General features: G+C 40.3%; 1 protein-coding gene across 4 annotated transcripts in view; it reads right to left on the reverse strand.

Moving 5' to 3' along the window:
* PCDH11X (protocadherin 11 X-linked) overlaps nucleotides 1–16603 on the reverse strand; it is a 439566-nt gene that overhangs the window by 237871 nt on the left and 185092 nt on the right. For all 4 annotated transcript variants that reach the window (XM_048318513.1, XM_048318511.1, XM_048318512.1 and 1 more), the window contains one exon: nucleotides 1305–1376. In XM_048318513.1, the coding sequence (XP_048174470.1) occupies nucleotides 1305–1376 (72 nt within the window). The remainder of the gene's footprint in view (nucleotides 1–1304; nucleotides 1377–16603) is intronic.

Raw genomic sequence — 16603 nt, forward strand, 5'->3', positions numbered from 1 at the left:
CCCTCCCTCAATGCTCCATCAGCTGCACAGGAACTGCTGGAACCAGACACTTCCCTTCAGTTTGTTCCTGCACATGAAGAGTTAATGTCTGCTGTTGACTGAGGACCACAGCAAGCCCCTGCAGGACTGCACATAAACATCATTGATTGTGGACACAGATCGATGAGGCTTAACTATGGTGATTAGCAGCTGCCTGGATGGAGGATTTGAGAGGTTTGGCCATGCAGGGGCTGGAGACAGGACACACACACTGCACCTGGGAGCCTCTTATCTGGGAAAGAGGGAAAATCCTGTGCTTTGGAGAGCAGCAGCTGAGGGACTTCCCTGCAACACCAGGCTTGCAGATTTGCAGATAGCCATCTCCTCTCTGCATGCACAAATATAAACACCACATATCTGTGACTGCAGGGAAGAATTTATCAGTTGAGAGCTTGTATATTTTAATCAGCTCTATAGATTGGCCCATGGAAGCCTGCACATTGCACCTTATAAAGGAAATTGCACTCAGGCATGAGCAGAGCTAGCAGGAAGAGAGGTGTGAGGTTTTTTCGTTTCTACTTCTAAATTCCTATGCTTATTTGCCACAAGCTTCAGGAGTAAAGAGGCTTCTAGAACAAACCCAACTTCCAGGATTTCATATTTGCCTGCTTCTTTTGTTCCCTCACATCACCTCTGAAGCCACATATTCCACGTGCAGTACACTACCCTAATACACAGGGAATAAACAGCAAAAATGGCTCTGAACTCCTGCACATAAAACATTTATAATAAACAATTTGCTCAAGTAACTACAAAGGCCAAAACATTCAAACCCACTCTGTGTGAAGAAAGATTTCATACTAATATCCACATTTCTTTATCCCTTGTTGCAAGATTAGTTATTGCTTCATTCTTAACCGGTTAAGTCCTCATGAAGCAAAAGGTTGATCTCTCAAACCTTCCTCTCAAAACAACAAACTTCCACCACTTCATTTCTACACCAGTTTATTGTTGCTCCCAGTTTATTGACACACCAATAAAACCACCAAAGTAGTTCTGTTCTGTTGAGTTCTGCAAAGTTTTTAAGCCCATATGAAGTACAAGCTGAAGGCAAGATAATGCCAGCATTTCTCCCTTAAAAAGAAGCTCAGACTTCAACTGAAGGGGCACCACCAATAGTCTGGGCAGCCAAAAACCCAAACAAATCATTTGGACATAAATAGAAGAACCACAGCTGCAGCATTTCTTTGCAGGTTATTTCCATGAATACTTACAGAAACCACCATTACAGAAAACAAGTTACCAGAAAAGTTGTTCCAGCCTACCTGTGGCTGAGTCCAGGGCTCCAAGGTTGTTTCTTTCAAAGGAGTTTGTGGCCTTCCCACTTCCTTTGTGTGCTTTTAGGAGAGAAAATACGCGTCAATGATTATGTTAGCATTCAGCATTAATTTCCTTTAAGGGAATTAAACAGGTACAAAATCCATACAATAATGTATCAATGTGTCAGGACTGCACACATTTGGAGTAGGTTTTAGGGAACTTTTTTTTTTCAGCTAAGTAACTTATATAGAGTTGCTCTATCTTTCAAGGTGTGGGCATACACACCTTCATCTGTGTGTCCAGATAAAAAGTTCAGACAAAAATATGAAATTATTTGCCTCCAAAGTAGAGCTCAGCAGCAGAAATTCAGAGGGAACTCAGCTCTGGTTTCTCTGTCGTTTCCTGCCCAGGCTGTGTTATGCTCACTGTAACTTAAATGGATGAATCAAAAGGAATTTTATGGAAAACTCTTTTAAAGGCTGCTTCATTTGGTTGTGGAGCCATGTTTTCAGACGAAAGCCCTTGTCTTTCCTTAATGTTCTTCAGAGCTGGAGCCAGGAGACAGAGCAGTTAAAGGCTTTCTGTCTCCTTGACTTCCCACTACTTACAATGTTTTAAGAACGACCACCTCAAATGAAAAATCCGCATAATCAAATAGATTAATGTGGTCTTCAAAGAAGAAGACTTCTGATCCTTCACACTTTGTTTTTTAACAATATCAAAACACCCTGCAATTACTTGTTAACGACTGTAATCACCCTGCTTCAATCATAAATGTGTAAGATATTTGGTCACTGGGATTGAGCATTGAATAGGATGGTGGCTCCTTTTAATTTTCTCCACATGTGTTTCCAGTGAGGGAACTTTACACATTGCTGTAAAGGACACAAGTCTCATATTTCCTTTGTCCCTAAATTTTTGTTCTGTCGTAAAACAGAAACGGTGGCATTCACAAGAGTAAAAAAAAAAAAAAAAAAAACATTATTCCTCTGCTGAAATACTTTTTAAGTAGTACCAGGATTCTCCTCCTCCTGAAATACATCCCTAATATCCTACCCTTTGAACACTGCCTTTGACAATGTCTAATACAAATATCATATTATCCAGGTCTCACATCAGAGTGATCTAAATGTCCATGGAGACTTCAAGGATTGATAAAGAAAAGGAGAGAGATGCCATTGGATTTTCTGTCACTCACAACAAACTACGGCTGCTTAAAAGGAAGCATTGTTTTTTTAATACAGAATTTGTGGGCAATTTCAGTTTGCATGGAGCATTCACAGGGCTTCTTTCAAAAAAAAAAACCCCTTATTAAATGGCAGTTGTGTTTTGGCAGGTTGGATTGCCTGTAATAATAGATTACAGGCAACAATTTTTACCATTTTTTGTTATCTTATTTTTTGGGGTAGCAATGGAATATGATTCATTCTTGAAATAGAACAATAAGTGCATTTCAAAAGAAAGAAGAAATAACCACAGATTTAGTGAATGCTAAACAGAGTTAAAATAAATGCATCTGGAAAGGGAAGGTTGTGTTTTTCATGTGTTCAAAAGCAAATGCTTTCTACCTTATAATCTTGCTTTAATCATCAGCCATCAAAAGGACCCAAACACACAATGAAAATTATTAAACATATCAGTTGTGGTGCTAAGATACCATAATAATTCCACATGGGATGGCCTGCCAGGAACTGACATTAAAAATCACGCTATTTCTTGAGAAATAGTTTTTCTTGGCATTTCACACCGGTTTTTTTATACAACATTTGTCCACTCAGAGAGCCAAGAGAAAAATGAATAAACAAGTGTATGATTATATGAAGAAAACAGAGGCAAAAGTACACTTAGGTGCAACAACACAAAAGTGTTTGATTAACACTGGAAACCACATTCCAAATCTCAGATATGGCTTAATGAAGCCCCAAAGAACTTAATGATGAGTTTTCTTTAGCCTCCTTTACTTCCTGAAATTCCCCCTACCTTGCACCTAAAGAGACCCTCTCACCCCACTCTGGAGATAAACATCAGGAAACGGGGACAACACACAGGAAGAGTGGAAAGAAGCAGACTGCAGGGTAGCTGCTGGTCAGTCAGCAGGCTGCTCCTGGAGCACAGGGAAGGAGGACAAAAGCAAGCAGTAGCTCCTTCATCCCTACAGACTTTCCTCACATGGGAAACATCTCTGTGGCTCTCACTCCAGCTGTGCATTGCTGTTTCAGAACTCCAGAAATGAAAGGCCCTACACGCAGATCTGCTTTGCCACGGAGAACCCGGGAGGGTATTTGTATGATCCCTTTCCAGCACGGACAAATACCTTCTACACGAGCTGTGAACCCACAGAGGACAGCTGACACTGACCCAGTGCCTGCACCAGTGACAAGAGGCAAATCCTCTGCAGCTCCAGCATGGCAGCTGCACCTCTCCACGTGTGAAACCCGCTCTGAGCTACCTGCTACTACAGCAGCTGCACCTGGAGTACAGAGAGAGCTCCTTACTCAGCCCTCGCTGAGATACACACACACTGCTAATGGATCACACCAGCAGCACTTATCCACAAGTTCTCTTTTCTCTGCTATAAAGAAGGATGTAGTAATGAGAGAATCATCCCAGGAGCTTCTTCCTTCCAGCACAGATAAAGAAGCTCTTACTAAAACTGGGAAGTCTCTGGAAGCCTTTACCCCCTCATTTTGCTTGGGGCATCTTCCTGCAGCATTCTGCAGCTTCCCCAGTTCCTCTGATGGAACAATAGACTGCACCCACAGTCTTTTTGTTCATGTTCCCTCCACTTCTTCAATTTGACATTTAAGTTTCACACATAGAAGAAAACTGTGCTCATAATGAGATAAAGATGGAATGATTTCAACCTGGATATTACATTATGGTTCCAGCAGTGCCATTAGAGCTCCCTCAGCCCTTGTACACGCAACCAATTACAATTTCTCCAGCAGGCAGGCCTGACTGGTGGAATAAATGAGGTTCTTTCCGTGTCTGACGAGCCACCTGTCACTGCTGTAACAGCCAACTGCTGTTCCATGAGCATGGGGCATACCTGGGCAGCTGATTCTGCTCCTACAGCTCATCCAGCTCCTCCTGACATCTCCCCCTCTGCCAGAGCTGAGGGAGACACGTTTTGCTCTAAATCCTTACCTGACACTCTGTGTCACGGCTGTGGTACAGGCAGCGAGAGAGGCAAAAAAAAACCAAGGAACCACATAAAATCTTGCTGGCTCTGAAAGTTTCCTTTATCTCTGTGATCCCTTTTGTCCACTGGGAAATGCAGTAATTTTGACTGTTCCCCAAGGCCAGGCACTCCTGTCTACATCAAGTCCAATTTTCAGGTATTTTCAATATGAAAAAAGTTTTGGTTTGCTGAGCCATCATACAGCCAGTCCCATCAGTCTTCCACCTGACCACCTAGAAATTACCCTGATCAATGGGGTTAGCAATCAATAAAGTCCAGCATAATAACCAGGTAGTAAAAAGACTGTGCACAAAATATTTTGCTGATATTTGGAATTTTCTGTCTGGTTGTAACAGCAAAAGAAAGCTTTAATATTTAATCAAAGCAGTTATTAATTTTTTTTTTTTTAGGGGAAAATGAAACTTATCATGAATATTTCCTGTTGTTTATTAGGAGCAATAAGTTAACAAACATATAATTATTTGTGACAACTTGACAGGTAATATCCAGGCTTCCAAAACCTACCAGAGAAAATTAACTGTAAACCAGATTTTAAAGGTTATGAAAGGCAGTGTTTTGAGTCAGGTATCATTTTTGTCTTTAATGGAATGCTGGATCTGGATGCTTCAGAGTGGTCCTCACTGAAACATGAGGGAAGATCTTTGGTGCATCTGAGATAATTCAAACTGATTAGTTTTCATTCTAATACTAAATACTGGATTTGTTCAGCTGGATAGATGCTACCTCCATTCCATCCTGCTTCTCTGTTAACAAGTTTTTGCTTTTCTTCAAAGCAAATCTGGACTTTATGAAGAGTTAAAAAGGAGAAACAAGAAGTTACAACACTACAACCTTGGTTTACCTATTCTGATTTCTGGAAAAGCCCTAGAATTACCTAGGCAGACGCTACCACCGTAATTCTAATGGTTATTGATTGAGAAGCAAAAGCAGACTGAAATTCCAAGATAATACCGTGCATTTTTCTCTGGCGCCTTAGGAAACTGCTACGGCAGCATGAAAATTGTCTGACTTCAAGTGTCCCACTCCTGCACTTCACAGGAAAGGAAAAAAAAAAAACCCCAAAACTTTCTGGAACAATCTTAAAACTGAAAACTTACACGGCTTGAATTGAAATTTAGGAAACAAACAGCAAAAGAGATTTGGTAAGTTGTACATCAGCCGTGTTTACATTATCATAATATAGTTGGGATTGCAAATGTTTATCTATTTGGGGCAACTTCTAACTGCCAAAAGCTACATTTTTAGACAGGAAGTGAGCTCTTTACTATTTTCCTGTCCCACATTTTAATCAGGAAATCGGGTATACTGATTTTACTGTCCAGGCAGAATGTCTTTGCACTGCGACACAGGAACCCTGGAAGCCCAAGGAGGAGATTATCTCCATTAACAATGCCTCCCTCTTGCCTCTAAGTTGATTTCAGGTAATTGGATTCCTGCAGTCCTCTCCTTCAGTCTCCCAAGATCCTTCACATGAAAGGTGAACAGAAGGGTTAATTTTAGTGACAATAGTATAGGTTTATGTAACAGATTGCTAAATCAAATTACTCTGTTCTGAGTTTCCAAGATTTATGTGTTTATAGATAAATAAAGCCACAAGACAGCTGAAATGAAGATATCCGTAAGGATTCCTAAGGGAAGGGTTTTGCTTTGTGTTCGAGAAACAAAGGTTTGCCTTTTGCCAAAGGACAGAAATACAAATAAATACACAGATAAAAATCCCTTTGTGCAGATATCAGTGAGGAACCCACAAGTCTATAGCCCTGATATGTAATGTAGGCGTGATGGGAACAATTGGTTTCCAGAGTAAACAGCAACCTGGAATCACCACTGACAACTTCTACACTGTTTTTACTTTGGCTGTAACAACTGCAGCTCCATGTCTGAAAGTATCAAAACACCCCATGATGTGGCTCTACACCCTCACAGCACTTCCTTGGGCTCCAAAGCCACGATTTAACCCAGCAAGTCTCTGATGGTGCTGCCAACAGGCAGCTTTTACATTACAAGTACCTCCTCAGAGCTGCAATAAATAACCCAGTGCACATCCAGCATCAGGCCGTGATTTCCAGAGGTGCAGCACACCCACAGCTGTTCCACTATTCCTGTAGGGAAATCAGCCCTTGGCTTACTTATTTCCCTCTTTTGTTCCAATCTATCTCTGAGCCAAGCTGGTGCAGGGCAGCAGGCAGAGGAATGGAAGATAAAGGCAGGGTGTGGGGTGCAGCACACCAGGAATGCTCAGAGGTTTAACAAAGCCTGACGTGAGATTTGCCAGATGGTTCTGTACCAGATTGTAAAACTTTAAACTAATCTTCATTTAAGAGTTTTAAGGGCTGTATCCCTCTTCTAAAGCCTCTTGCTCTTTTGCCTGGTTGATTCTGGTAAATTATAGATCAGACTTTAGAAAACTGCTTCCATGAGCAGCGGCTCCTTAAATCTCAGCTAAACTGAGCAAGAAGATTACATGTTATTATGATGTAGCACAGCAGGATTTTTGTACAGCAAACATAATGATGTAGAGAAGGATAAAACTATCATTCTGCACAAGGAGGTCATCCCCAGAAGAACAATGCTCTTTATCCAGCAGGCAAATCCATCCCTACATGGTGAATCTTCACCGGGCAAATGCTTTTTCTTCATGGCTCTGTGTAAAGAAACCCAACCACAAGCAAAAACCCAAATCTGTAATTCAGGATTCAACAATCAAGCATTGTACCACAAAGGAGATGTCATTAGGGAGAAATTAGTCTAAATACTACTAGAAAAAGTCTCTATTTCAAGGGCAATTTTAGGGTAAATGCATCTTGTTGGTTTTGTGCAAGGCGAAAGGATTTCCTGTGAATCCCAAGGGATATGTCAGATAGTGTATGCAGCATTAAAAAATTAAAATGCTCACTAATCTTACAAGCACATATATATACTTTTAATTGTAAATCAAATACAGCTCACGTGGAAAAGCCCAAAGCAAAGTCACTACACTCATGTGGAGAAATTCTTTCCACCTGCATTTGTATTTGCACTCCTAGACAGTATCTTCCCAGCTGAAACTCCAGTAGAGAGAGAATTGCATATTCTGGACACCACATGATGACAAAGTTGAAGTGGGAACAACAGAGAATAAATCCAGGTGCTCAGTAACCAGCAGTAGCAAAATTGCAAAAAATCAAGAGACTGAAACCACCAAGTTTCACAAGCTGATACAGGAATTTGATACTAGAATTGTGGCTTATCCATCTTTTGAACAGGTGATGCAAATGCTGGAGTCTATTCAGCTCTGAGTCAGCAGCCCATTGAAATTGCTCTAATTTTCTTTTCCTGTACACGAGTTTGAATGCAGTGTAGTAATGTCAAATGAATGACCTCCTTCTCTCTTTTTTTTTTTTTTTTAATTGAAACATTATTTTCTGCACATGAAAGCTTTTGACTGAAAAGCAATCAGGTGTGATATTCACAGCTCTGGTCTTTTCAAAATGTCATGCACAGGAATTATACGGATTTATCCTAAAGCTCCCTGTAGGAACAGCAGCATTTTGAAATGCCTAAGAAAAATGCCTGTGAGAATATGCTAGTGAAGACTGTTGCACAACTGATTTTATCACATTCAAATTGCAATCAGAGACTGTGTTATCCTTCTGTTTTATCTTGCACATCATTGCTTACAAACTTAAGCAAGTTCCCCAGATTTCAAATATAATAAAGAAATTCTTAATCAATGCACAGTTAAATGCTTTCTGATGTAAGAATGGAGGATTTCCCACAAATTCAGATAATCCTAAAGGAGAAAAAATTACTTCAAATTTCCTAAACACAGAGCTTTTTTTAGTTCATATATATAAAAATCTTAGTGGTAATAGCTGATAAAATATGCTTACACTACGTGTTCTGGCTTGAAAGTATTTACATATATAAAACTAATATGACATTAGATGCTAAGGTATTCTTACACCAAGTGAAAAGGGGGAAAAAAAGAACATCATATCAAACAGCTTGTTTTACTTGCCTGAGCTCTACTTAGCTTTTAAAGAACGAATATAAATGTACACAAATCCGTTTTGCGACTCAGATATAAAGCATCGTGTTAAAAATGTAGTACGTGGTAGCAAAACTACAACATTTTATATTCCTGCATGTTTTCTCCAGAGTTGTTAAAATCCACATTTCTTGTTATATCTTGTCATAAAAATAGTTTTTCTTTCTGTAGGTTATTCAGGAAAAACAGCAGAGCCCCTGCTCGGATCCACCTTGTCCAAATGTGGGGTTTTTTTTTTTTCTTCCAGGGCTTGTCATTTTCTTTCTCTGTGGCATGACTAAGTTATACTTTACAGAAATCCAGCTTCTTATAAAGAACATTTGCAATTTAAATTGCTCTTTCTCTCTGAACATTAAGTCTGAATTGGATAAAGTTGTTAAAAGCTAAGGCTTCCTAGTTTTTTTACTAATCAAGCAAACCAAAATTACATTATCAGAGTCAGCCAGGAGTAGCGAGGACCTGGCTGCTGGTGAAAGGCCTGAACGGGAATCTCACACACTGATTACAGCCAGGGGAGAATGGCTGACCAACCTCCACACTTTAAGCTTTGAAGTGTGGCAGAACTAAGGAAAATGTGCCACCTTAAATTAGATTTTACCAGAAAGTTGAAAAATAGGCTTACTCATAAAGAGCAGCAAGACTAATCTGCAATTCTCCTGACATTAGACAACATGATCTATAGAAGCCCTGTTGGATCATCAGTTCTTTTCATTTGATGTCATCCTATTTATATTCCTTATCCCCAGCTGTGACTATTCGTCTTCTAAAACATGTTTGATTTTTCTAGAACATATTGTAGCTCTTAGTATATGAAGCAAAATAAAAAGTCAGATCGTTCTTCAGGTGGCAGGAGAGTACCCAGAACAGGCACCCCTACCATAAATAATCCCTCAAGAGATAAAGAAATGTGCTTGGAAATGCTCTTATTTTTCCTTATCATGACTTTGAGTAAATTATTCAGCCTCTATCCTAACCTATGGCACAGAATTCAGACTGGATGCAAAGAACGTGACTTGTAAAAGAGTGAGGAGCAGCAGGAGGCAGGTGGGAGTCCCCCAGGGTGAGGGGAGGTGAGAGTGGCTCCAGCTGCTCCAAGGCACATCGGTGCAAGGAGGATCCATCGCCCACTTAAGCCAACAATGTCTAGGGGCTGGAGCAGCACAGCTTAGAAAAAATATATGAGTCCTTTGTTACTTTACATGTGGTCAAGACAGAGCCCAAAATCCCCATATTATTCTAGTAAAATCCTTTAAAAATTGTATTACATTCTTGTTAACCACAAACTGGTACCTGTCAGCCTCGCTTCTGCTTCTTCCCTTCCCTGGACAGCTCTGCACATCAGCCTCCCATCAAGAAAAAACAATACAGATATTCTCTTTCACTTGTTCTTAATGGGAAAGTGCCATCACAGATGCCCACAAAGCCCCATCATGTTTCCCCCAATACTCCTGTGTTATACCAACCCCATCCTCCCTCTTTGTCAGAAATCCCTTCTGAAGTCACAGGAAACATTCTACCTTGATGCCACAGGTTTTGCTGCAGTTTGCTGTCAAGGGAATAGTCATTCTATTTCAAGAAGAATCATAAATTTATAACCATTGTCTTTTTTCAGCTAAACATAAATAATAACATTACAGAATTATTTCTCTTGCTGACCTATATAATGTGTCTGCTATGCTGCCTTTCTGAAAGAAGGTAACATAAAATTCATCAGAAGCCTCAGCAGGCTGGGGAAGCTGCACTGAATAAAGAGATTTTGGAGGTCCTGACAGAGTGAGGGCCAAGGCCCACCAGTGCCAGAATTTCCCTGGCTCCTAAGTGCCTCCATAACTATGGCAGATTTGTGTCCTTGAGGCATGGAGTCAGGACAGGAGTGCAGATCAGACAAGCTCAGAAGCATTCTCAGAGGGGTTTGAGGCTTTGTACTTTGAAGGGTTTATAGGCCCCCCACCAGGGATATTTCAGGGAAGTTCTTATAAGATAGACAAACTCTCACTATATTCTAGATATCATTACAAGACTCCTTGGCCCAGATATTGGGTTGGCTTTACCTGTTAAATATTTAATACAAGAACTACCTCTGTTTCATCTGTGATCTTGTCCCTGCTCTGACCAGAGATTTGCTCAGAGCAGTGTCAAGCAGCCGAGGCAGAGGTCACCTGCTCCTGTGGTGGCCAGCACTGAGTGTCCCCTACAGCAGATGAAGCCACACAATAAAGTTACAAAACCAGAGTTCACTTTGAACCACCCCCTTGTTTATTCTGCAGAAAATAATGCATCCCAGTGGATGAAGGAAAACAATGTCACTATTGTCCCTACTGTTCTTTACACAGAGCTCTTATCTGTGTTAAGGAAAATGGCAATTCGTTTATTGGGGCAACTGCTTTCATTCTTCCAGATGACAAACTCCAGGAATAACTTGAGCTCTTAGAAATCATTAACGAAATAAAAATCATTGAGGCATCATTCTGATGCAAGTTGAAGCGTTTGCATATCTCACATGAGAGATCTGCAAATAAACACTTGGAACATGTGAAAGCAAAAACCACGGAATGCGGCCATCACTGGATTTTTAAACTGTTTACACTGAATTCTTACTCGTCTTCGATTAAGCACACATTCAGTGCAATAGCATATGGCAGTGAAATCAGACATAGAAACTGCTTTTATTAAATTAAATACTTTCATGAAAGTGTGTTACTCTGTCCAGATGCACCAGACTGGGAATAGCTTCACTTATAAAAATTGTAATGCAAGTCTTGTATGGTCTTCTCTAATACCTACGATGTACGTATTCTGTAAAAAAGCATTCTGTTATCTCTGGATTACTGCACTAAATCTCCTGGTGTGAATTCTTAAGGAATTCTTCTTAAGGAATATGAAACACACTCACAATTTACATCACAGCAACCCTTAAACCTTATCAGATTATGCTCCATGTTTTTTATTATTCCAGCTCCTACACCTCACGGATTACTCGCTGAACTGAAAGATCTAAACCTGCATCAAGTGACTTTTCTAGTGACAGTGGTTCAAGGATCAAGCAAGAAAAAAAGCAAACAAAAACCAAACCAAAACCCCAAAGCATCAAACCCAACAAAGTAACCCAAAATCTTCTGGGTCTGTACTCTTTATTTTTCCAGACTGTTTGATCTTTTAAATGCAAGTATAGCTTTATATTTTGTGTGAATTGAAACATAATCACCAAGAGAAATCAAACAAAAGATATTGAAACAACCTAAGTAAGGATTTGTTCCACAATCCTTTAAGTATTCTTGTCATTTCCGTTACAATGTAAATAAAGATAAAACACCTTTATTACAAGGATGTAAAGATGTTACGATATATCTCTACATATATAAAAGCCTCAGAATTCAAAGGTAAAAATAAATTTTTTCCTTTCTTTACTCTTCCAGGCTTATCTCAAAGGGAGCAGTTGGGAAGAAAGAAGAGGCCGTGTAACAGGCGTTGACTGAACCAAATGGAATTTTCCAGGCAGTGACAAGCAGGGCAGACAGGCTGGCTGTGCTCTCTGCAGCTAAGAGCTGCTCAGTGTGAGTGAAGTGGAGCTCAAAACCCCAACATCACGAACCTTCCACGTCCTTCAAAACTCCCATGTCCAGCTCTGATGCAGCAGTGGGACATGGAACCTGTGCTGACAACAGCCCAAAAATGTCAGCACATTCTGTTTCTTGAGCGAACAAAGAGTCGGAATGAAAAAGAAAATGAGAAGAACGAAAATGTCACCGCTGCTCACTCAGTGAGTCACTGCTGACTAATGTATTAACTGAGGAGCCCAAAAAGACAAACCCTTTGAATCAGGGAATGAAAAGACATTTGTTCTCCTTTGTAGACAAACACTGATTATACTAGGGAAATTTAACCACTGCAAATAGAAAAATCACAGCTAAAATGATTAATAAAATGGTAAATGACATACAAAGGAAATGACATAAAAGAATTCCCTCAAAACCACCTGCTTAGGATACACAGCAAAATGAGCATGTGTCATGCAACTGATGTGAGACAAAAGATCAACAGCAATGGAGGAAGACTTCTGGAAAGCTGAAGATCAAATAAAAAATGTAAAACTATTTTTTGTGCTAAATATGTATGATAAACGTCAACTGCAAGACAACAGACCTAATCCTGCCTTGTTCTGAATCCTGAGAGTGAGGAATTTTGCATAACCCTGCATCTCTTTCGTGGAAATTCTTCAGGAAATATGTTACATCAGTGGATTTTTAATCTCTTTTTAAATGATCTTAGCAAGGCCAATAGCAGTAAACAGGAGACAGGAAAATAAATGTAATATGTCATGAAACTTTTCTAACACATCAATGAACTGCACTACAAATTCAATTGTCTGTCTCTCTCCTCATACCCAAGTCATCACACAGAGAATCTAGGCTCATCTTTACTAGACAAAATATCAATAATACAGAATTCATAGTTCAACTTCCATTCAGATTATGTCTATAAATGCAGGAACTATGACACAAATATAATATCACATTATTAAAAAACCCAGAAAAAACTACTGTGGAAGTAATTTTTCTACTTCTCTATTTGCACATTTTTTCCTACATTTACCTCTTACTTTAAAGAGATTCTCTGCTGTAGAGATGTCACTGATATTCACTTTAGGGGAACCAGTTTCTTTCAGCAAAAAATAGTGTGGAAGAATCTTATCATCATAAGCTAAAATGTCTGTAAAGAAAATTACACAGCTCAAGTAAATCCTTAAATAGTTATCTCCTTACAAAAGTTTAACATGATATCTCAGCCAGAAATCAGACCAGCTTTAAAAAATGGTAACATTTCCCACCCAGAAACACATTTGAATTTGATTTTTTCCTTTCCTTTACTTTCTCAGTCCTTATGATGCTCTCTCTCATTTATATAATCTCTTCAAGCAATTTTCTGCCAACAATTGGCTTCTTTAATTTACCTCTATCATCAATTCCCAACCACGAGAGTAGATTCTTTGCTACTTTAGATCTGCATTTAATTCCACATTCCTTCCTTTCATTTCACAGATGTCCACCTTTATCTACATCATTTTACTTTGGGGTATCATTTAACTTAGCCCTCCCTCACCAGAAGTCCTCTCAGACCCTCCCACAAACTTCTGGCTTCAGTAAATTGATTTGCTGTCTCCTCTAACTATCCTCCACAACAAATCAATCCCTTGACTCTTGCAACTTTTCTGAAGCCTCACCTCTTGCCTTCAAGAGGAAAGCTGTAATCACCCTTTATTTGTATTTCTCCGTGGCAATGAAGAAAGATTGATTTAGGATTAAGCACTTGCCATCACAGCTGGGTTCAGAGAGAGCCAATTGACCCCTCAGTCCTCCCAGTCTCGCTGCCATTGCTTTCCATCAAAGCCAGAACATGGTTGGAACACTGAGACTCTGCTGCCACACGCAAAGAAGCTCCTCAAACCCACCCTCTCACACAGATCCACCACAGTGAGGACTTCTCTTAGGAAATGCCTTTCCACCTCACACTTTGGGAATACCTCTTTCACTTTGTTCCCTTTGCCTCACTGCTAGAGTACTACAGAAAAAAAATAAAACAACAGCTCATCATGAAAAAAAATTAAAAAACAGTATCTAGGACTTAATCTCAACTGACTGATTACTAGAATCAGCCACACAAAAATGCAGTTAAAAAGCCCTACTTTTTAAGAGTAACTTCTGTACACCAACAATCCAGGCCATAATTAAGACTGAGCTGCTCAGACTTCTTGAGCAAGTCCATAACTTCATATGAGATGGTTTTGTATTTTGGGAAGATCACCACATCATCAGAGAAGTCAGAGATGGGAAGAAAATGGATACAGATACAGTAAACATATCTCTCCTACAGAAATATTAGAATGAGTGGTGTTGTTCCTCTTAGAAGAAAATGAAAACAGAGGATCTGTGTACTGACACCCAGGCGTATTTGTAGGTCCAGTAAGTTATACGGTGACTGCTCACAAAATTCTAGTTGAAGTGGAGGGATTAAATTAAATTATTATGTTGGTTTTTACAGGAATAATCTTGTGCGCTGCTGGTTGGAGTGCTGGGCACATCAGGGATTTCACAACACGGCATTAAAGAGCAACAATATTCAGAGCTATAATAATTAAGACAAAATAGACATGATCTCCAGAGAGCAGTGCAGAACCTTATTTTCCAGCACCTTTAAGCTATTCTAGGCTGTGGGAGTGAGATCTTTATAAGTGATAATTCCACCCTATGGCACTTCCAACACATTTTTCATAAACAACTCACATTTGCCCGTGTTAGTTCTCGTGTACTTTACAGTTTTAGCAACACAGCGTTTCTTGTTTCTGCAGATTTGCATTTGTCCACACACATTTGATGTGAGCTGGCAAACCCTGGCTCATCTCCAGGGCCAAGCAGCCCCGGAGCAGCACAAGATCTCCTGCTGACAAGAGAGCTCTGCCAAGATGTCACCGTGTGTGCTCCACTGACTTAATTTCAGTAAAGTCAGAGCTCTGAGGACACAACTCTCAGGGTGTGGGCAGGGCACAGCACTCCATGGTTCTCATCACAACCCACGCCCGAATCGCGACGGGCTCATGACCATGGCACCAGCAAAACCTGTGGAATCACTGAATCATTCAACAGTTGCTATTCCAGTAAGTTACACAGCATGGAAAACTGTTTTTCAGCAATAATACAAGTAGTTACAGGAGGAAGCCATTAGGCAGGAGCAGGACATGTGCTGTCCTGTCGTTGCAGGGTGTGTTGTGACGGTCAGCTTTCAACCCCACATGTTTCTGACTCTCAGAGAGATCAACTGCAAGTTTCATGAGAGAAAGCTCTAAGTTGCAATAGTTTTAACATGAAGTAAAAATAAAAAAAAAGTATTTCAGAGAATTTAAAAGAAAGACAAAATTAAACGTGCTGGGGCATTAGGGTCAGCTCCCTAATGCACAGCACACATTCACTAGCGCAAAAAGCCTTTACGGTTTCCTGAGGCTCAACATGCTCTTTGCTGCTTTTAGATGTCAACAGGTTCATCCTAACCATGCCCTCAGCATTCCTAAATCACAATCATTATCAGCCAGTGCTGTGCAAATAAACCTGGAGATGTTAACCACAAACACCCTGTTCCCAGCACAGCACACACTCCTGAGTTTGAAACCCGAATCCCTGAGATTAACACACAGGGCAGGCGTGAGGAGATCACCTCGCTGAGGCCAAAAAACCCCTGTGCTGACCTTGGCCTTGTGAACCCACTGTTAAAAGTTACAGAAAGGTTCTCCATCAGAATCATTAACTGCTCCATAACTCAGAGAAAACAGGCAGAGCAGAGCTGCAGCAAAAAGACTCAACCCTGGAATGCTTCCTGCTGGCTGCCCTCCACAACTGCTCCTAGATCCAGGGAAAAAGCACCATTCAGGTGTTTGTACTCTACCAACAACCCCCCAATCCCTGCTGCGGGGGATAAATCCAAACTGACTACGTGTTTTCAAGGATTCTTTCAAAGCTGAAATCTTCCCTCTTTCCTGCACTGTAGGACTTTATGAGAGAACAGACTCAACTCTAGGTCATGGTCATTATTCTCATTTCCGGATGAGGTATCCCTAGCACAGCAGAGCCATGGCTGCATTCATTCCTCCTTCTCTGACCCTGCTTTCCCGGGCTGGAGGTTTGCTGGCATTCATAACTTACACATATACTCACAGAGGCACGTGTTTAGGCTTCTTTCATGTAAAGATGACCATTCAGTTGAAGTCACCAGCCCATGAAAAAGGCATCTTCTGGAATCTGATTTTTAAACCCTTTTTATTAGGGCTGCACAAAAGGGGCTTTGTTTGTGAGATCCCCACCTATTTAAAACAATGCTATAAAATCCCATACCTGTAAATATCCTTTTTTTTCAGAAACCCAGGAATACATGCCCCTTTGTACAGAACTTGCACTGTGGTATTTGGCAGCATGACAATCACATTTTATAGAAGTTGTCACCAAGAGACTTGTTCTGGCCAGAATAAATTTGCTTACCACAAACGGGTATGTGCAGGAATGTCCCAGCAGCAGGAAATGGCTTTG

This window comes from Corvus hawaiiensis, chromosome 14, assembly GCF_020740725.1.
Source record: "Corvus hawaiiensis isolate bCorHaw1 chromosome 14, bCorHaw1.pri.cur, whole genome shotgun sequence".
NCBI lineage: Eukaryota > Metazoa > Chordata > Aves > Passeriformes > Corvidae > Corvus > Corvus hawaiiensis.